Source organism: Phalacrocorax aristotelis, chromosome 7 (assembly GCF_949628215.1).
Source record: "Phalacrocorax aristotelis chromosome 7, bGulAri2.1, whole genome shotgun sequence".
Classification (NCBI taxonomy): domain Eukaryota; kingdom Metazoa; phylum Chordata; class Aves; order Suliformes; family Phalacrocoracidae; genus Phalacrocorax; species Phalacrocorax aristotelis.
Genome location: NC_134282.1, coordinates 19,117,715 through 19,140,183, shown reverse-complemented (window position 1 = coordinate 19,140,183; position 22,469 = coordinate 19,117,715). Strand labels below are relative to the sequence as shown.

Genomic DNA, 22,469 nt, shown 5'->3' with positions numbered 1-22,469 from the left:
AGTCACCGGAGCAGGACTTTCCTTGGAAAGCTGACCCTGCCGTAGGGGCACATGGGTTACACTGCGGACAGGCTGGGACCATCACATCTGTCAGGCATCAGTGACCGTGAGCTCTCCACAGAGGCATCCCACACCTTCCCCGGCACAGGGGACCTAGAACTATGCAGCTCCCTCTCCAGCTGAGGGATGGGAGCATGGTAATCCAGCTCAGCAGCTTTGTTAGCAGTCAGCACTTCGACAGTAGGGAGCAGTTCCCATGCCTTACTTGGCACTATGCAACCAAACGGTGGTTTTCAGAGTAAGCAGAAACAGGCAGCAAGATACCAAAGCAAGGGGCTTGCTTACCCATGACACCACCCGGCCGTTGAAGCAGGGAAGCTTGGCATTGTCATCTGAGATTTCTTCTTTCACCACCCTGCAGAGGAGAGAGGAGGCAGTCAGAGCTGGGTCCAGGACTTCAGAGGAAAAGGAGACTTTCCCAGGTGGGTGTTTGCACCCAAGAACAGGCAGCCCAGGGCCAGGCTTGGGGTGGGACAGGGAGAGGACCGGTAGCTCCCTCCTGCAACAGCTTCCTATGCCCACAGCCCTGACTGGCAGGCTGGAGAGGAGAAGACAAGGGCAGAACAGGCTCTCCCATGTGCATCCGGCTGTTTTATCCCCTGATTCACATTTTAATCAGTCCAAAAAGAAAAAAAAATCAGATGCATATGTCCACCAGTTAGCTTATTTCTAAAGAAATACATAATTTAAACCTCTCTATAATGATCTGAAAGAATCACAACCTATGCCAGAGATTTCTAATAGATTAAAGTGAAATACATTAAACATGATGCTGCCTCCCAAATGTTACTGTTGCTTTTTAATTATGTACATAATATTTCAACATCACTTCAAGCTTTATAGTTGTGCCACAATGTCATGTCCCCGCATTACACAAGCGGCTAAATTATCATCAGTCTTCACAGTGGAGAGAGGACTGATAAATTTTTTACCCAACAGTAAAAACATTAGTTTTCTTTGGAGAGAAAATTTATTCTTTCTATTTTAAAAGGCACCTAAATACTTTTTCCACAGTGAGTCTGCAATCAAAACAACTTGTAAATTCACCGGATTCAATTAATACCATCTTTGATAAATGGCAAAATAGGCTTTAACGAGCTAATTTTCCTTTCTACTGAATGACATTTTAAGCATTCTTATTTAACATGAAGACATCTTACAAGTAGTTTGTGATATTAAGTTCCCCTTCAAAGCCATATCTAAGGTAGCTTGACACATATTGTGCTTAAAAAATAATTTAGTAACTAAACAGTGAATAAATTGGGGGGGAAAGAATCCAACAGAAAAAGAACAAAAGAACAAATGTGAAACCAAGGGAAATTGTGTATTAAAAGTAGCGGCTTATAAGTAACTAAGAGTACACAGAGTTCGGATCCCATCAACAGCTCTGAAGGGTCCCCAAGACAGACCCCAAGTCATAGAGAATCAAAAAGGATGCAAGCGTGGGATGTGGAGCTGTGACCCATTGCCCCAGACTGCCACACAGTCCAGGCACTGCCACTAACTTGCAGCATGCTGGAGCTCAGAGAAACAGGTACTCTGGGCTCCCTGGTGTGCCAACAGCCGCCCAAACTGTCACTGAAAATAGGATGGCAAGGCTCGCCAACACTCACAAGGCATCAGCAAGAGACAAGTGAACAGTGATGGAAGACCACAACCCGGGGAGCAGGCTCACTCCACCCTGCCAGCTGTACTGGTTGCTCCAGTGTCACACATGCTCTGCAAAGGGCTGTCCCATGGGTGAAAGGTGGCATGTTGCCACGTCTTTGCTGGCAGCTGGCACTCATGATCCCTGCCCAAACTGAAGAGCCAGAAAGGGACGACAAATGCTAACACCCATCCCCAGAAGGCATAGACAAGGAGGTCACGGTTTGAGCAGTCTAATCTACTCCCAGGATGTGTGTTAATTCCTCTTGCACAGATGGAAAAGCAGGAAAACGCAGGAAAGGAGCAGTGAGGATGGATTAAAATCCTGCTAGCTTAATGCTTCTTCAGCATGCTCTGTACTAGGACTCTGCCCAAAGTCCCTGCAGCCCAGTACAAGTATCAAACACAGGCAGTCTTCCCCAGGACCCATCCTCTTTGGTGACCACGCCAACCCTTTCCAATGCAGGCAAGTTGTTGTCTCCTCACTTCCAAGCACATGCACGCACCCTGGCCTGGCTGTACTAGCATCCATTCATACTGTCGCCAGCAGCCTGGATTTCATCCAGTTCCTAGACAGAACTTCTAGGCAGAGCCAATTTTCAGTGCTGCATGCTCCCGGCTCAGGGACACAGAGCCCTGCCCGTGGGAGAAGGGACAGGGTGATATATTTGCAGGGTCAAGGTGACCAACCGCTAAGGACAAATGAACTATTTCACTTTCAGTGGGGACAGAGGAAACGAAACCCCTAGACCCTCCCCCACCCTCAACTGCAATGTGCAATGGAGAACAAGCTCCTTCTGTCCTGAGAGCTGGTCCCTCGTCATTCCTACTACCCCGCTGCTGCCCCAGACATCCCAGGGGTCAGCTCCACCCCAGAGTAGTCTTCTCCTTCCTTCCCCAGCCACTAGATATTTATCACTATTTATCACCCAGATGCCAGAGCACAATGGATTATATATTTAGACTGTACAGAGCAAAAACTGATAGTGCCGGAGTCAGACACATGCCAAGCAGGAATACATCCACAGCCCTGCTCACATCTGTCACCCTTTGCACCATCCCAGCTATTCATGCCCTGCATTCCTCTCCAGCCTCAGCCCTGAACTGTAGCCTTCCTCCCCCCACCTCTCACCATGCTCTTCAAGTCACACTTCTCACACGAACAAGACCACAGGTTCATGTCAGAAGCCACCAACCAAGCAGCCTCTGGGGGAGCTGTGAGCGGTGCCACGTTTCTCCTCCACAATTGCACAGGGAGGCAGCCATGAGATGAAACTGTCCCATAGATGTTCTGGGAGGGAAAAATCATCCTGTGAATGTGCTGGGAAGAGCCCCCAGCTGATGGGGTCTGAAAATGGGAATCCCAAAAGAGCAGACCCAGGAGCAGCTCAGGCTCTCTCAGTTCTCTAAGTGCCTTTCCTTTTGGCACGAGCCACCACAGCCCAGGGAAAACATCTGCCCAAAGCTGATTTCAAAGGGACTACTTTTAGTTTACTGTCCATCAGGGTAGACCAGTTTCAGATTTTCCCATGTTTAAAGTCCTGCTGGGGGTTGGGCACAACACAGCTGAGAACAGTGGCCAGGAAAAACCCCTTCTATGGAGAGGCAGCCTGAGCTTTGCCCAGGCAAGCGTGGGTCCAGCCCCCTTGGCGCTGCTGCTCTGCATGGAGAATTGCCCAGCAGAATGGGTGCTCGCCAGCCCCTGTCCTGTCCCTGGGGCTGGCCGACGTGCTGCAGCCAAGCTGCAGGCTCAGCGCCTGGCCCGCAGGCCCAGTGCTCCCCAGCACTCATCTGCCTTGAATTTTCCAACAAAGAGACCTGCGGGAGGGAGGAAGGAGGGAGGGAGGGAGGTTTACAGGGGAGGCAGGCCGAGTGGGCGGATGATTCAACCGCCATCCCCAGCGACACACGGGGCCAAGCTGGGGGGGAAGAGGAGGGGACGAGGCTCTGGCTGCCGCAGGAGCCCAGCTGGGGTGTGCAGAGGGGGCTGCCAGGGCTGACACAAGCAGCACATCTGCTCCCATGCAGCTGGGGGAGGGGAAGGGGCAGCCCCAGCAGCAGGGAGGGAAGCAGAGGAAACCCAGCTCTAACCCTGGCTCCATCCTTAACCTCCCACCAGCTTCTCCGGAAGATCCGGCAGCCCTTTTCCCCACGGCCTGGGAAGATGCCACGCTCCCAGCTTCCCTCCTGCTCCCCGCCGGCAAGAGCAGCCAGCAGCCTGGAAACAAGGATGCAGAGGCAGGCAAAGGACAGGCAGGCAGACACTGCCTTCTCCAGGGAGCCCCAGCCCGGCTCAGGAAATTAGAGGGTATTTTATATCATAGAGTCATGTCCTAGGAATGAAGGGAAGGTGGGGAACAAGAGAGCATGCACAGGGGAGAAAGGAGGCTGTAAAACCCAAGGCTCAGAGATCGCTGCGCTGTGTCAGGGACCCCAGGCTGCGCAGCCATTACCAGCGCAGCCGCTGCGCTCCCAGCCTCCCCGTTTCCCCTCGGTGGCCTCCAGCCCGGGCGAGCCTGTGGATACAAGGGAGTTTCTAGCTTCAGCCAGCTCTGGTCTCTCCTGAGCAAGACCTGCTAACCACAGTGGGGTCCCGGCAAAGAACTCAGATGGAGTAACACGAGCCCAGGGAAAGAAGAAATCCAAGAGGCATTGACAAGGGCTCTGGAAGAAGGATTTGAATCTCAGATGTGGATGCAGGCTGGAGCTCAGCAGCGATCACTGCTCGTCTCTGGCAGTCCCATCCTTCAACACATCTATCTAAGGGCTCACAATGGGGAGGATAGTGAGAGAGAAGCAATCACAGAATGTGGTGGTGATCAGAAAGCTGAATCTGGTGTTAGGGGAGGGGGGGGGTGTCCAGTACCAAGAAGGGAGGTTAGGGAAGGGGACCCCTCAAGCATGTTAGTTCAATGGCCAGGATGAAAAGAAGTCTTATTAGGGGAGGTGCAAAGATTGAGAAGACAATTTCAGCGAAAATTTCACAATAAAAAGATGAAAAGCTAGTAGAGCAGATGAAAAAAAGTAAGATCTTTTCCTCCATTTAGTTCAATTACTGGAAGACCTTCACAGAACAGCAACATTTTTTCCAACACTGCAAAGCCCAGAAATATAATGTTAATAATCTATTACAAACCCCCCAAAACGCACAGATTAGGTAGGTGACTCTGATCTCAACAGCCCCCAGAACCATTAAAAACAAACAAACAAAAAAACCCCAACCAAACAAAAAACCATCAGGAGACATTTCTACACAATAGCACAAGCTTCAGGGATTTACACACCAGAAATGTGATCTTGTTTTCAAGACCTTGAGTACACACCCCTTAGGGCAGGGATGTCTTTCCTCCAAATGACTGTATAGATTAACACAGCTGCACAGCAAAAGGAAGCACCTTCATATATTACTACCCAAATGTGAGCATCTCCTAGCTCTAAAGCAAAATCCTCCACCCTTCTGCAAGATCAAATGCTGGGACCACAGGAACGAGCTCTGCAGCCATTTCACCAGAAGAGAAAATTGGACACGGCAATTCTCTGACTCAGTTGGGATTTTGGATGGGAAATACTCACCTGTTAGACTAAGCCCAGACATAACACGTGTACTCCCCATGGGGACAAAAATCCCCCCAAGGGCTACAGGCCCAACCAAAGAGTACACACATGTATCGACGAGACCTTGGGCTTCTCAGGCAAACAGCACACATCAAACAGGATTAGAGGATTTGAGTTGTCTGTCTCTGTAAGCCATGGCATTCTTCGGGTCTTCCTTGCTTTATTTTTACCTCGTGTGTGAGGAGGAGGAGTACCCAGGGTACGAATTGCACAGTGCACTGGGGTGAAAGGGCTCTCCAAGTGTAAACAGAGACCATCACTCTCCCATTTAATTTACCTCCTGAGCCCCCACAGTATTCTCCACTGCCCCTCTCTGCTGTAGCATAGGGTAAAAAAAGAAACACAGATCTGTGGGTGGTTTAGCCCTCTCAGACCCTCCTCCCCAGAGGAGCTGCTGTCCTCCTGTCTGTCCCTGCATCCCACGTGAATGTGAGCTCCCTTGCAGCACTGTCTTTACCTGGGATCTTTTTTAAGAATTAAGAAGCACAAACCAGTTGTCCTGCTAACATAACAATAACACAGCTCTTCATTTGAGCAGGAGAGGCCACCTCTGCTCTCCTAACAAATCAAGGGAGCATTACAAGGATTCCTCAGAGAGCAGGTCACCCCATTTCAAGCTACTACCTTCTCTCCTCAGGAGTGGGGACATCATGCCCATGAATGAAAGCACAGGAACAGCCTCTCATTTTCAGGCTGTGATTTCTACAGCCTCCCTCAACCGTGCTCACCACTCCTGCCCCACAGCTTGCTGTGCTTTCCCCCCCGTATCACTCAGACAGGGGCTGAACGGACATCTAAGATGGCAACTGGTTTCCCCAAGAACCCCTCATCAACACATTTGCAAACACTCCACTGGACACACATCAGGACAATGACAGCCCCCCTGCCCAGGAGATGCTTGGCTCCAGCTGGACCTGTGCTCAGTCCTACAGGCATCACTGGGTGGGATATGACAAAGGACAGACCTCCTGTTCATCTAGTCCAAAGACTGGAAAAGCAATGGCATTCAGGAACCAGCCACCTGACCTCACACGACTGCCCAGGAGCAGCACTTATCAAAGCAAAGCTACAGCAAAGCTTGATTTTGAAGTGAGCCCAAGAGCCCTGGCAGCCCCTCCTGCCTTGATCTCCGGAGTGGCCATCTGGCTGCAGCACTGCCCTGCAAACAAGCCCAACAGGCCTGTCCTCCGACTGGGAGGAGGAAGCTGCACAGGGACTGCAGGAGGCACCTCCACACTAATTAATCCTGCCCTACCCAAGCAATGCTTCCAACCCCCAGAAGAACATTTAGAGACTTCATCAAAGGAAGCATTCTTCAGGCCCCCAAAGGTTCAGTGACACTTCCAGTCTCTTTGAATTGGAAATCAGGACAAATGGGAACTCCCAGCAGAAGCCCAGCCAGGATCTTCACCCTGGTAGCTCAGTTTCAGCTCCTCTACAACTCTAAGAGCTTGCATGGCCCAACACAAGGATACAAGTGCAAGGACTCATTGTGAGACAGATAGATTTCAGGTTAAACATCTGCAGAAATGACCTTCAGGGAACCAAGACACCCACAGACATAGCAGTGACCAAAAGCTGGCCGCCTATTCAATGTGGGATAGGAAATGAGCCCAAAGAGGCCTCAGCTGAACAGAGATACACATATGAGACAGGGCAAAATTGTGATGCAGTTGCTATGGTTCATACGTACATTGAGAGATGGCAAGCAAACCGGAGGAGGCTTGGTCTGCTGTGACACTTAGCTCCATCTGGGTACAGATGGTGGGAAGAGTCCACAACACAGACCTGCAACACCACAGCTCCTGCCAACAAAGAGAAAGCAACTGTGCAGAGAGGTGGAACAAGGGTTTACTCAGCTACTGCAGGTAGCAAAACACAAAGGGCACAACAACATCTTATCAAGAAGCTCGTGGAAGAGGTGTCTGGGTCCCACAGGGAATTCCTTGCAATTCTCCACAGAAGTCGCCCACCCCTCTCTAGGCTGGCTAGAAAAGCAACAGGCTCCCTTGCAATGCTCAGGGACATCATGCCAGTTGAGATGACAGTGAGGAGCTGTAAAAGGTTCCAAGGACTGCTGGCGGGACAATAGCACATACACAACAGGCAAGGGAGAAGGGCACAGTGTCCAGGAAAGCTCTGCACACACCATGAGGAAGGTAGGAGCAGGCCTTCCTTTTCTGGCCCTCAGCTGAGGGACGCCAAGTCAGTCCTGCTTTTTCTTAACAGCAGGCGAGGCTCCTGCCAAGAAAGCGCTGCTGCTGTGGAATGTGCTGGGCCAGCAGTACAGCTCATTCCTGGAAAAACATCAACTCAGTGGGAGAGCAAGGAGAGAAGAGGGGGGAAATGGGAAGAGGGGGAGGGTGGGAAACAGTCTGAAAGCTTGGACTTCCACACCTGGGGATGCTGGGAGCTGCCACTGAGGAGTCTGCTCACCAGCACCCCCTTGTCCCAGGCTGCCAGCACAGCAGCCCTGCCCAGCACCAGCCCCCTGCTCTTGGAGCACCTTTCTGCTGGCCAGCCATTTCCAGAGCAGGTCTGGGAAGGCACAGACCAAGGTAGACGTCTGTGGGGAGAAGTGAGGTTTGCTTCCCCCATCATGTTAACAATTAATTTGTATTCAATGACAGATCTCCACCAGGAGATAACAAAGCAGTCTTCACACTTATCCTGCCCTCAAGACACTGACCAGCTCACATTACTCTCTCCTGGCACAAACAACTTTGCAAGTGTCTCCCAAGGAAACCAGCCCAATCTCCTACCCAGTGGAAAGGGGCCTTGAAGGATAACAGGCTCTGGATGACCACACCTACTCTTTCCATCCAGCTGGGCTACCATCAGCAACATCTCGGCTAACTGGGTCTATAAGACATACCGAAAACCCCTATAAAACCACAGGGAGTTAATAAAGCTCAAAACTAAGTTCCACCACAAAACATTTGCTGAAGACAATGAGAACAACTTAGGCAAAGAAGAGCCTTTCAGAGCCACAACAGCTGCATGGTGGCAAAGAAAGAACTTTGTCCCTGATCCCAGACTATTGCAGCACCCTGAAAAAGGGCAAACTGTTACAATGTCCCTCTGGTCCTAAAACGCAGGAGGCAGATGACAGCATGAGCGGTCTGAATGCTCCTAAGAATCATTTCTGGCCATCGCTAGGACAGGGACGCATGTTCTTGTTTTCCTCACCTTTGGGCTCTGGATAATTTTTGGCACAACCTGACCTATTTACTTCACTCTGAGGAAATTGTCAGCAAGCCAGGAAGAACTTGGAGAAAACCAATGGTTTAAATGATCAGCTCCTGCATAGGTCTACTAGTAGACAAAACCAAAGGTAGAGGAAGGCTGACTGTTTCAACTGCTCTCCTGCTTTTGATGGTGTCAGTGCAAGGGATGGTACAAGAAATCCCCTGTACAGAGAGACAGCAAATAGAGCACATTTTTAGTAGCCTTTTGTAGACTTCATTTATTTCAGCTAATACCAGCCATCTTCACCAAACCCCTTTCAAGACACAAAGAAAAGCCCTTGAACAATACAACAAGCAATCTCCCACCAAGCATCCTTTACCAGGCCAGCCAAGCTTGCCCTCCAGCCATCACCCAGCAAACAAGCGAATACTCTTCAACTGCTGGAAGGAAGAGACATGAAATATGCTCTGGTCCTGACCAAATCAAGCATGTGCTGGTACATAACTCACTCAACTAGAGGTCCAGAAAGCAGATGAGAGCTATAAAGGAGAAGCCAATCAATTACTGTAAATTAAAAGGAATCTGATTAGCCAAGAAGCAGGAAAAATGTAAGCCGTCTCCATTGTGCTGCTCGTTTACTCTCAGCAACGAAAACTCATTCTTCTTCCTTCCTTTATCAAAGCCCTGGCCCACAGGACTCCTCCTGACACCTGATCGATGTTCCACTGAACAAAGGAGTATCTAGGCAGTCAGTAGACCATCACCTGCCTAGCACTCCTCCAAAGGAGTGTCAGAGATTTGATGAAACAGGGCTCAGGCCATGGTCTCGATCTGGAAGAAAGGCGTTTTCTGCAAGCAGCCAGGCTTTTCTGTTTCAGTATCCCAGCTATAAGCAATAACTAGCATTAGTTCATTGTCTGCGTGAGGTGCCATGTAGAGAACTCAGCCCAGATCCTGCTGGGGCTCGCCTCTACACCAGGGATCATTAGCCTTTTCAACAAGACAGTAAGTTTCCCCACAACTTAGAAGAGAATGGTGCTTTGGATTACTACAGCAACATACCCCATCTCTGCAGGACTGAGAGCGGATGCTTTTGTTTGACACTGTGAACTCCTGGGCCTGACCCTGTTGCATACCATTTAAAACCTTCCTACCTGCCATCTCTGACAACTGCACCAAAGGCTGGATAGTGGTCAGTGACCTACAGAAGCCACCATCACATGTGATGTGAAATGTTCCTCTTGTGGAAGGTCCCAAAATCACAGCTACCAACTCCCAGGTCCTTCAAGGATGAAGAAGTGTACTGGAAGGCAGCACAACCTGCCTGCAGCCTGTAAATATCCCATGATCTCGGTAACTGTACTGAACTGGTCACTCTACACATTAACGGTTCCCAACAGCAGGCCAAAAAGACTTGCCACATGATATTACTGCAATAGGTCCATTTCCCATGTCTGTGGATCTGCTGGTAAGTCAAGTTACAACAAAACTCTGATTTTGAGATTCCTAATTATCTGTGATAATGACATCAAATTCCCACGAAGAATTTCTTCTTTAGTCACATATAAAGTCACCACAAACACTTTGTGTGCCAGCATCATGTGTTGACCGACCAGGAGCTCACATGGTCCCTGCAGGTGACATTGCCAGATACAGTCTCCACCTCAAGTCTACACATCTCGCTACATGGGAGAGTATGTATGCCATACAGCTTCCTACTACCAGAGCACAGGTACCAACTGCACCAAAGCTAATGTCATATGAAGGCACCAAAAGATTTTCAAAGCATCCTCACACTGGCAACATTAGGGGGAAAAAAAAAAAAAAACCAAGAGACAGAAAGACTGCTCTAGTAGGATCCCTTGTTTCTGCATGGGGGATTCAGAAGCACAGGCACATGCTGCAAGAGTCCGACTCAGCTGAGACATATAGACTCAACGTGCACACCCTGTATAGATGTCACATACCTCTGCAGTATGTCGGAGCTGCCCCAAAGAAACCCAGACAAAGCGTACCCTAAGCTGAAGCAGATGTTGCCACCCCAAAACTCCTCTGCTGCTTCCAGGATGCCTGAGCAGGGAATAATCTTAAAGAGTTTTCCCAAACTAACCCACATTTTGGCCCCAGCTGAAATGGAGTATTTTAACTCTTGAAGGAAAATCCATCTCACAGGAGCCCCTCCAGGACCTAAAAGCAGATTTACCAGCTCTGGGTCTAAGACAGCTGGGAGGTCTGCCATAAGGGACTCAGCTGTGCAGTTGGATCCACTAAAATCTACCCTTCTCAGAACTACGAAAGCCAGTAAGAAAAAAATCAAATGAACACAGTGTAATGGCAAGACTTCCTGCATTAAGCCCTATATGGACTTCCAGTACAGCACAGCCTCACCTGGGCCTACAGGCAAGTCTCTCTACAAATGGTACTAAAATACTGGTTGAGCTAGGCAGAGCTGAATGAACTGGGACTCTCGTTAGCCATATGCAAACAGAAATTTGGGGTTTGCATATCCACCACAGCTTCTGAAAAAAAGCTTCCATCTGAGAAGCTGCTGCGCCCTGGGGCCAACCCAGCTAGCAGCCGTCAGCACAGCAGCAGCCTTCTCCCTGCCCCGCTGATCACATCAGGCCACAAAGCCAGGTTTGTCACCGCACCTCTGACACTGCTCTTGTTGTCAACAACGGTGGCGGCATGGCACAGTACAGTGTAGAGGGGACAACCTATTTGCTTGCAGATGGTGAGGCACAAAAGGACTATGAATCTCAAGCAGGTCAGAGTAGGTCAGAGCAATGCTTGCTGAGGGAGAAAGTTGAAGGTGAGGGAGTGGGCAGGCTAATGAGCTAACACCAGCTTCCCCGCTATGATAATCCATGCAGAACCAGAGCTCCCAAAACACAGACCCCTCTGGCACACCCTCAGTGTCCTCAGAACCAGCCTGTACACAGCAGGAGCTACCAGCCATTACAAAACAAGGAAAAGCCCACAGCCTCTGTCACCCAGACCCTGAATTCCCAGCCTATCACAGAGACAGCTGCCAGCGATCAGAGGGGCCACGTAGCAAATAAATTCCTCTCCAAACCCTAGGGGCAGGTCAAAACTCAGTAGAGGAAAGACCTTCCCACACAGCGGCTGGTGCCAGCTCTCCCAGAAATGGATCTCTGCTCCGAGTCATGTGAGGCAGCCTTCCCCCCTTCAGCTCACATCTTCAGTCAGGACCAGAAGGACAGACTCCCACTGCAGTGATTCAGTCACCACCCACTATATCTTCTTTTTCTCTAGTTTTCACAAGATAGCAAATTCTACCCAACAAGACACATGGACAGATGCCCCAGAACCAACACAGAGGATTTAGCAGAGCAGGGTACCCAAATGTTGCTTCTGTTGCTTTCAATAGCTAGCTGTGACTGGAAAAACAATGCCTCTAGCACATCTTCTTTAATAAATAACTGATACAACAACCACAACAGTCCCTACCCTCCACTGCAAAACAGAATTACAAGGCACAGGAATGTCAGCACCAGGAATCTCTGCCTGCCAAAGCCTCAAGAGAATTCCAGCCCATTTCTGGACGGGCTCAATATCAGCGCTACAGCAGTAACAACAGAGCAATGGAAACAAGTGAAACCAAGAGCTTCAGAGCACGGGCTCAGGGAGATAGTAATACTGCAGCTCTGCAAGCTAACGCAGTCCTTGGAGGCAGTGATACTCACAGCCCAAGAGCTTGCAAACTCTCATAAGGCTACCATGGCATTACATAGATAAGCACGCGGACAAAGCAAAGTCACAGAGATTAGACTAATTCCTAGATTTGTACCTTCAACGCCTTCCAAAAAGCCTTCACAAAAGGATTTGTTCCAAAAATTTCCAACAGCAGCCACCAGGAGGATTAAGTTTTATTTAACTTGCCAGCTGCTGCCTAACAAGCCAGCACCACCAGGACAAACAGTAACACAGCCACGTGGTGCCACATCCCCCTTCTGGAAAACCACCATCCATCCAGCACAGGTCAGAAGGCCAGGCTCCGAATAACAAACAAGGGATGAATAGAGGAGGAAATCAATAGGAAACACCAAAAACACACAGCCCTGACTGCTGCCTCATCAGATGTGCAGCACGATGCAAAGCTGGTGCGACAACATGAAGGCAATTTCCTGCCGGCGCAGTCTCTGCTGTGTTCTGCAAGCCCAGCTCTCCTTCACGAGCTTTTACACAGATCAAATATCCTAAACCACAACACTGTTATATCTATTTGGATGCAGTCAAGGGTGGAGGAGTAGCACTTCATTACAGCAGATACCCTCAGCTCAGAACAGTTCAGCAACTGCTGTGCAGACATGCAAAAGGCTTCCCACCACTTTAGCTACCATGAGCTCAAAAAGGACTTGAGGAATTTTAGCTATGCTCCCTACACCTCTATGTACATAGCCTTCAAGTCTAGATGCAGGGCCTGATGCCCACCCTAAGTGAGGACCAAAGCCAAACACATCTGTGCAGCAGAAAAGCTGAGAGGGAAACCAGATTTTCTTTGCTTATACTCACAGCACCCTTCTTCCCTGAGCATCCACAAACACATGGTGCTGGGTAACTACCTCCACCTTCAAGAGTTCAGGCTACAAGGCTGCAGACCCAGATGTCTCTGACTGCTGGGAGACCGGGTGGGGAAACCACAGGTGCAGGAGGCCAGGAGCATGCTGGAAAAGCTGTCTGCCTCTACCCCTAAAAGCCAGGACCTTCCTTCTCAGAGTCCATTGCAAAACGCTGCCTCCCCAGCTGCCTGTCCTGCTCTCACCACAGCCACCTAGGAAGGAACATCACGCCTTGCACCACCCCTCAAAAGACCCAGTACCTGCTCCGTGGGTGAGCCAAGGTCTGGGATTTGAGAACGGCCAAGTTCTAGATGAAACTCTCAAAAGTTGTATTTCAGCAGTAACCAGAAGACTGACCAGAGGGGCCACCACTACCATCCCTTAACAACGAACAACACTCAGGTCATGACCGAGATTATGGTGGTTTATGAGAATTTTTAACAGTGTTTGGCCTTGACCCCAGAGACTGAACCACGTGGGAGCACAGCTGCACCACAGACAGTCAGGGTGCACAGATTTACTTCATGGCAATTTCTGAGACAGAGAGAGTTTTTTGCTCTGTGCAGGCATTTGGAGGACCAGAGTCCTCCAGATGATTTCAAAACACAGAGCTGCATCGAAACAGCTGTGTTCTCCTGGATAGGCAAAGGTTTCTTGACCTTTCTCTTTTTTTCAGAGATTACAAGAGAGGCTTAAAATTAAGAAACATTCCCATCAAAAACGTAATTGAGAATAATACCCATCCAAGAAAAACGCTGGCTTCAACATGACACCATATTTTGGGAAAAAATACATTCAGCGAAAAAAAAATTCTGACCAGCTCTAGCTGCAAACAAGTTCAATAACTGTTGTAAAGCTTCATTGTTTGCATAGTACAGACAAGGCCTTAGGGAAATTGGTCTGCAGCCCAATTTGGCTAACTTGGCTTTCCAAATGCCACCCCTGGGCAAAGAAACCAGGCTATGACTGCCATCCAATGTGGCCTTCAGAGCACGGCTCCAACCACAACAGACAAAGCCGGACACCTACAGAGTTAGTAATAGCTGGGTCTGAACAGCAGGACACACACTACCAGGCACAGACAATACATCTCAGGGAAGGAGTGAATCCCATCAACTAACCCTCTCCATCTGCACTCCAGCCCTGGCACTGCTGCAGCTCCCCACCACCGCTGCCACGACACTTGGAAACAGCCTCCAGCAGCAGCTACAGCCAGGATCAGCTCCAGTGTCGATGGGCCACCCCCCCAGCACGGGCAGCATTACAGGAACTTCCCACCACAAGCGCAGACAGTGGTTAGCAGTTCACTGCCAAACCCTCAGCAGCCCAGGAGACAGAGGCACAGGCTGCAGTAACCTACACGCAAAATGTCCAAAAAATAACCTCCGACGGACCCTAGCTAACCAGGGCAGCACATCTCACGTGAGAAGACAGGGAACCATGCATCCTCTGGAGCGGGGAGCAAAAGAGATGGGGTACTGTGGCCTCTCACATGGCTAAGTACTGCCTTCCACATAGGACCAGAAGATGAAGAAAAGTGATGGCCACCTCACAGCCAGGCCAATGCTGTCACTCTGACAGAAGCACCACAAAGGACATGAGCATGCAAAGGAGTCACATGCAGTTTTGGAGGCCCTTTTGCTCGCAGACCTCTTGCCAACCTCTTCCTGAATGAAATCCATGCTGACATGGAAGCACTCTCCACCAGGGGCATGGGACAGGCAAAGGTCTTCTGCAGACAGCAGAGTTTCCAATTCAAAATTTAAAAAAAATGAAGTTCCAAAAATCATAATAAAACAACTCCCCCAACTCACGCTACAAAGAGCTGGCAGGAAAGGCGGGGGCACCATGCCAGCGGCTCACCACTGCTCAGGGACTGACACTGCTTATTAAGTTTAGGATCCCTTCCCCAGCTCCAAACACTTCGAGCCAGAAGGACAGTCACTGCTGGCATCAATTTCAGAAAGACCCTGCAATAAAAATAAATCACTCAGCCTTTCAGTGAGCATCAACGCATTTCCCCACGCACGTGTGCAGGAGTTGAGGTCACCAAATACCAACAGCATCTGACCCCTGCACTGGGAATTCCAGCAGTGCCCACTTTGTTCTGCCTCCAGAGTGTTACCCTAATCACTGCCTTGTACCCAGCTTTGGAGAGCAGATGATAATTAAGCAGGTCTGGATTAGATACCAGCCTAGTGATTAGTTGGACACCAATTTTCACTTGACAGCTGAGACCTAGGAATCATTCACCACAGCCCTGAACTTAAAATTGGAATCAAGACCTGCAAGAGGGAGAAACCAGCAGTAGTGGGAGGAGCAGCACCATCCCACCATTGTACCTTGAATCGCTGGTGTCCTCCCGGTGATACAGAACAAGTAGGTGAGATGGGGAGGGGGGGAGGCAGGGACAGTCCCCTTGCAGGAGAAGCAGGCCTTTCTGCTCTCCAGCCTGGAAGAGGAGAGGTGGCCAAGTGAAGTGGAGATAAGCAAAATGATCACCCAAATGCTTTCTCCACACACAGAAGAAATTCAAATTTTCAGGCACTCCAGAATTTATGGAAAGACAAGATGGAACTTCACGCCAGGTGCTAAGGACTTACCTGGATGCACAAATTGCATTCATTTAACTGAAACTGCTTTGAAAAGTTTAATTTAAACTTTAGCATGCCCCTGCGGTAACACCTTTGGACTGACAGAAAATGAGCAGCAGCAATTACAAGCAAAAAACAAGTCAAAGAAACCACATTTCAACTCATGTAAGAATATCCTCAGAGTTGTACCAGTCACATGGCCAGATGGAAAAATAAAACCTGTAGTTCAGCTGGGGCAAACATGCTCACAGCCTGGCTGGTGAGAAGATCCATGCTGCCCAGAGACAGCTAGGTTTCTCAAGATGGACTTGGGCAGGAGGCAACACTTTACACATCACTGAAGCCCATGTCTCAGCAAACTACAAACTACCACAGACCATCAGCACAGTTGTTCCATTTCCAGCTACATAGGTCCGCAGGAGAATGTACAGGACTGTTCTTGCAGCACCTCTACGGAACTGAGAGCTCTCCCATGCTAAGATCCACACAAGTGTTTGCCCAAGAAGCTCACAGTGTCAAGTGGACAAGACAAAGCACAGGAGTGCTGTGAGAATTTCCATTTTACAAATTAGGAACAAAAGAAGACACAAACTTAACTGTCTGTTCAAAGTGCTACGAAAAACCTGCAGGTGGCTTGACAGAGAACATGGATCTTACAAGCGGTCATAGCACTGCACTGATCTAAGGCTCTCTCCTGCTGAGCAGCAAACAGATCTTACCTGTAAAATGTTGAATAAAAAGACTCAAGCTGTAGAAAAAAAAACCCTCCTTCTCTAATGAGGACAAGGTTAGCAGGCTACGGGCAGTTCCACACTTCACAGTGAGGCACATCCACACAAACTATCTCATGTCCAAGAAGAGCATACCACATCTATGCGTTGCCATACTTCTACCATCAGTCTGCTTGGCTCTTCCACATGCCTCCAGTTCTGGGATGAGCAATACACAAAGCCAACAAGGGCACAAATATCTGCACCCTGTGTCACTGCTCCACACCACTGGGCTTAGGCTGGATTCTCTATCTGCAACTGTAGCCCGCTACATGCTGGGTAGACCAAACAACAAAATCCTGCAGCCTCCCAGCTGCTCACAGCTCCTCTCCCCAGGATTGGGTGCGTAAAGTCTTCTCATTTCTCCTCCTTCCCACCTAGAGGTGACACCATTCTGGGGTCTTCTTAATTTGGGGCTGAGCGCTTTGACTAGGATTAGCTCCTGGTATAGCCCAACAACTCCATAGCCACCCAGGGGAGCCTCAGTTCACATTTCCAAGGAGATGTAAACACTGAAGCTGCTCCATCACCGCCCTGATTCTCAGAGCAAACAAATATTAACAAGATAAACAAAAGAATGAAAAATCCCACACACCAAGACAGCGGCTGTAATATTGCCTTGGGGATGGGGTAAGCTGAAGGGAATGCCAGGCTGGAGATCCACAGCCTGGAAAGAGGAGGAAGAGGGAGAAACAGATTCAGTGTGGGCAACAAAGGTGAGAGGAAACGTTGGACCACATCTTGCTCCAGCTGACCCTGGAAGGTGAGATAGCTCCATTCCCAACAAGAGGTGAGAGGAGAACTCAGTCTTATGCCACAGGGATCCTGCAAAAGGTCCAATTGCTAATGAAAAGCATGAGCCATCGGATCTGCAGGTCTCCTCACTGATCAACTGCCATAAGGCCATCCACCATTAACAGCTCGTCTCTTTCAGGAAGGGGCTTTACCCTGGGTACTATCTTCTGGACACTGCCCAGCTGACAAAAACAAGCCCAGCTCAGAAACCATCAGCACAAGCCAGGCCATGGCCTATGCTGGGCAGAGGGCATCTTGAGGGAAGGGGCCGAGAGGGATACACACATGAGAGTGCAACGCCCTTCCTTGGCACACAGCTTCTGAATACAGCCATCGTTAACCTCCTCCTGCATTTCACTAATTGCCCATGCATTTACAGTCAAGCAGCTGAGGTGCTTCCTGTCCTCCCACCCCTGTCTCTCCCTGCAGACCACTGGCTTGCTCTCTCGACACCAATTACCAGGGATCCCAAAATAGTTTGGTTGGACTTGATGATCTTACAGGTCTTTTCCAACCTAAATGATTCTATGATTCTATTTTGAGTGGTGCCTGGGGCTCCAGGGCTTCTCAGAGACAAGGCTGCAGCTGGACTGCTCTGGCTGTTCCCCCCCATGCTCCAGCCAACCACCAGCACGTTCTTCAGCTCTCTGGAAAGGAGCAAAGACGGTGTTCCTGATAGGGCATCCATGGTGGCACCACAAGAGGCTTTCTCCCCCCTGTTCCATGCACAGCCTTGCCACATGCTGCTCCAACTGCACATCTCATCACGCAGGACTTCGCCAAGGAGTAGGCTGCCCACATGCAGCCTCCAACCCCTCAGCTGCACCTTCACTTCCAGAGAGGCTCATTCTTCCCAGAAGAATTAGCTGAACTGGTCCCAACAAAAATCTCATCCCATGCATTTCTGATGCAATTAAACTCGCTGCGTCTTCCTGAGTGATTTTCCCCTCTCCCTGCTAGCATCCACAACAACTCCCTATGCTTCTTTATCATTCAGTTTCATTAATCTACTATCTGCCTCCTCTTGTGGACCCTTAAAGAAACAGAGGAGGATGAAAAGGCACAGCACAGAACTTTGCTGCCACCAGACCCCTCTTCCCGAAGCGAGACACTGCTATTTATTATTAAACTTTGTTTATAGTTACGCAGACGCTCTCCCACCCACATGGCAATGTTTCATTCAAGACAAGTTTGAATTCACTTCAAGAACAACATTTCAAAGGATCCCAAAGCATTTGTTTACCAACAGCATGCACAGAGAATTCACTTCTCCCACCAATGAACATGGTCCCCTCCAAGACAGGGAGAGGCAGCTGTTTCGTAGCACCCAACACTACTCAACAGCTGAGGGACAGGAAACGATCTGCAGATAACTGATATTGCTGAGGAAATGTATGGAAAATGAGGGCTGGAGACTTCTATTTGCCTGGAGAGAAGGGGGAAGCTTCTGAGCACTCAAGCTCTCCACTGGGTCAGGAGGAATTTAGGGAGGCAAAGCATCCCAGACTGTGGTCAAAGGAGTGACTCCAAATTTCAAGCCTCATCTGAAAACTGGCACCTCCCAAGCTAACGGGAACCTGGGCACTGGGATAATTTGGCTGCAGAGGGGAGAGCATCCCCTGCCGAGGCAGCCACACCGATCTCCATCCAAGCCCCGAACAGGCCCAGCCCTGTTCAACGTACAGAACGAGCCAAGATCACAGCCTAGGGAGATATTTGGCTCAATAAGAAGACACTAAGAAGACTATAAAACTGAAAGCTTTTTGCAGTCCCAGCCTCCATACACAAGACCTACTGTAAACACGAAATCTTTAGAGGGGTAAAACAGTCAAGAGGAAGGTGGATCACACAACTCTTTCAAATAAAAAAGTGCTAGGAATGGTAAAGGGTCCCACACTGTGGAAGCCAAGAGAAGCTACATTCCCAGGGCAGAAATGGAGGTCCTCAAAAAGGCTAGAGGAGAGTCAGATGTAGGAGGACTCTGGACAAAACAGAGTGGTGACAAAGGGTCTTACTGAGAGTTGGCTTCCTGTAGTACTTGCTCCCCAGAACACTCACTGACTTTATGAAGGTAGGAGACAGCAGGGGCTCCCCAGAAGATTAGTCATTACAACCATCCAAACAAGGGACAGAATACACTTCCTCACCTCCAAACAGCCCCATGTGATGTAAGGAACCAAAAGGTATCACAAAACAAGCAATGAAAACACTGGTGTTAGAAGAGAGCTGCCCCACAGGAGATGGGATGCGAGGCAGGGCTGCACCCTTCTTCTGTACAGACCCGTCCCAGAGATTGAGCACGGGACAACCTACATCGAGGATGGGACACATACGTGGGTACAGCAGGTCTTGTACACACTCATTGCTCAGAGATGGGCAGCATGAGGGGAGCTCTTACTCCTTCTCCATTGAGGCAGGAGAGGAGAAAGCTGAACCCCTTTAACCATTCTTCCCAAAGATGAGAAGCGGAGGACAAAGCTGCCAAAATGGATGGCCCTCCCCAAAATGGATGGTAGGAGAAAGAAACTGCCCCCAAGTCCACTCCCTGGAAAGTGCAGATGAAGGGGACTGTGCCCCAACACCCTTTTGGTGGAGGGAACAAGGGACACCCTCCCGAGGCAGGCACAGTGGGAAATGCCCAGGCCCTTTAAATGGGGAATGACAATCCCAAGTAAGTTACAGGGGGAGCAGGATGCCATCCCAATGCAGCCCTAATGTGGGCTGCACTGTCAGATACCCTCTCAGGCAAGGTGCTGCCCCGACATTGTGAGCACAGGGAGGGGGTGATCCTCAGATGGGACAATGGTCTCCGAGGAAGAGGGGTGCCACCCCAGAGGAGGTGCACAAAGCATACCACCAGCTCCCGCCCCAGAGGGGTTAGCAGTTGGGGGGGGGGGGGCAGCTTCCCCCAGAGCTAATGGGGGAAGGGAGGGAAGACGGGGGGCTGTCCACAGACAGCACACAGGGACCACCAGCCCCAGAGAGGATGCACAGGGGGGTATCACCACCAGCTCCCCCGCGGGTGAGGTAATTGGGGGTGCATGCACCCCTGGATGGGGTACACACGAGGGTCTCCCCCGCAAAGCGAGCACAAGGGGGGCACCATCTCCGCCCCTCGCCAAGGCAAGGACAGTGGGGGTGGATGTAGGTCCCCCCATCAGACCAGGCAGGCGAGAGGCTGCCAGTCCCGAACGGCACCACCCCACCTCCGGGGGTCCCAGCCCCACTGAACCCGGGGGGGGGGGAGGGGAGGTCGCCAGCCCCAGCAGTGTTTGGGCCGGGTGTCCCCAGCCAGGCCCACACAGCACGCTCCTCCACGCGGGGACACACACCCCCCAGCTCCCCAGGGAAGCCCACAGTGGCCCGCCTCCCACGCGGGGACACAGAGGAACACACACACACACACCCCCCACACCGCGGTCGGCTGGCCGGGCCCGGGTCCGCGCTCACCCGAAGTCGTCGTCCATGGACTTGAAGTAGAACTTGTAGTTGGGGCGGTTGAGGAGGCCCTTAAAGTCGCCGAGGGTGACGCGCTCAGCCGGGATCGGCAGCTTCACCAGGTACGGCGTCTCCTGCTCGTCCAGGTGGTAGATGATCTTCGTCTCGGCCGCCGCCATGGCGCCCCTGCCCGGCCGCCAGGCCTCCACCTCCTCCGCCTCTGCTCCTCCGCCCCCGGCCCGGCGCGGCCCGCGACCCCCGGCCGCCGCCTCAGCCCCGGCCCCCGCCCGGCCCCGGCCGCCGCCTCAGCCCCCGCCCGGCTGCGGCCTCCCCGCGCCCGGTCCCCCCGCGCCCCTTGTTCTCCGGGTCCCAGCGCCGCCCGGCTCCAGAGCGCAAGCTCGGGCTCCGCCGGCGGCTCCTCCCCCGCCCGCCCGCCCTCCCGCCGCCCCGGCTTCGCCGGAACCGGAACCGGCGCCGCGCGGGGGCCACAGCCAGCCTGAGCCCGAGCCCCAGCCGGCACCCCGGGACGGAGCGGGCCTCAGCGGGTACCCCGGGAGGGGCGGGACCGGGGTTCAGTGGGTACCCCGGGACGGGCACGGCCCAGCACATCACCGGCCCAGACCCGCACCCTAGCTAGATCCCGCACTGATATGAGCCCCCCTGAGCTGGAATGACCCCCATCAGCCCCCGATCGCACCCGCACACCCACCCCCTCCCCGGGGCCGTACAGCTGCCGCTGTCCCTGCTGCACCCCATCTGGTTGCCTGCCTCCCTGGCCCTGCACGGCCCCACTACCTGCGGAGGGATTTGGACTTTTACTTTACATCCACGTCCAGTGGATACAGCCCAGTACTCCCTGTGCACCCACGTTCCCAGTGCCAGCTGGCCGTGTACCCCTCCCAGGCTCCCCACCCCCATTCAGCTTCCATCCCCTCTCACACCCACTAATGCTGCTTCACACATGGTCGTTCCTGTGCCACGTGTGCTCCTTCGTCCTGCAACCCCCCACTGCTTCTCACATACACACCCCAGGCCTCCCCTTCCATCTCTGTGGCCCTGGTCCTTCTTCACACCCCTCCCAGCCTTCCCCATGCTCCCCATACAACTACAAGCCCCTTGAGTACAGCTTACAGAACACGAGGTATATCCTGCTCTACCCTGTCCTCCCACGTCCAGACCCCTTTGAACTCCCCATACCCTGTCCCTGATGACCACCCCACACAGGCACTCTGCTGCACAAGGAGTACAGTACCTCCCACCCCAGTTCCTCTCCAGTGATGGCTTCCCTCCAAACCCCTTGTCACCATCCAACAAACATCCCAGATACTCAGGCACCACAGCATCCCTTCAAGTTCCCCAGCCTCATTTCCTCACCAAGCAGACTCCCTCCTCTGCTCTTCACGAGCACCCTCCTTTCCATATACCGTGGCCTCTTCAGCTGTGCGTACATCAGCTCCAACAGCCCCTTGGCTCTGTGGTTTCTTACCTGTCCTCTCTCTCCCCAGACCGTATCACTCTCTTACCTATGGTCATCAGCACTGTGACCCCAGCCCCTAGGACTTGCCTCTGTGCTGCAGCAGTCTTGGGCTGGCTGGCTTCCCCTCTGGACACCTTGCTGGCACCCAAGGGGTGCCAAGGAACTATCTCCATCAGCAGTTTCCTGGAGCTGTGGCCGAGAGCAAAGCTGGGGTGGATGGAGCTTGGGGAACACCCTACACCAGGAAGGGGGAAGAACCACCTTGCACTGTCCCGGATTAGAAGGAACAAATGCAGAGGAG

The 22,469-nt window shown here is 51.4% G+C and overlaps 1 protein-coding gene across 6 annotated transcripts in view; it reads right to left on the bottom strand.

The window, feature by feature from the left end:
* Nucleotides 1-20,970, bottom strand: part of DVL3 (dishevelled segment polarity protein 3) — a 33,514-nt gene extending 12,544 nt beyond the window's left edge. For 5 of the 6 annotated variants that reach the window (XM_075099126.1, XM_075099124.1, XM_075099127.1 and 2 more), the window contains exons 1-2: nucleotides 20,704-20,965; nucleotides 346-415 (exon numbers count right to left, since the gene is read on the bottom strand). In XM_075099126.1, the coding sequence (XP_074955227.1) occupies nucleotides 346-415; nucleotides 20,704-20,870 (237 nt within the window). In that variant the 5' untranslated portion in view covers nucleotides 20,871-20,965. Of the gene's footprint in view, nucleotides 1-345; nucleotides 416-20,703 lie in introns of all 6 variants that reach the window. The other variant, XM_075099129.1, reaches the window with a different exon arrangement.
* Nucleotides 20,971-22,469: the final 1,499 nt, after the last annotated feature.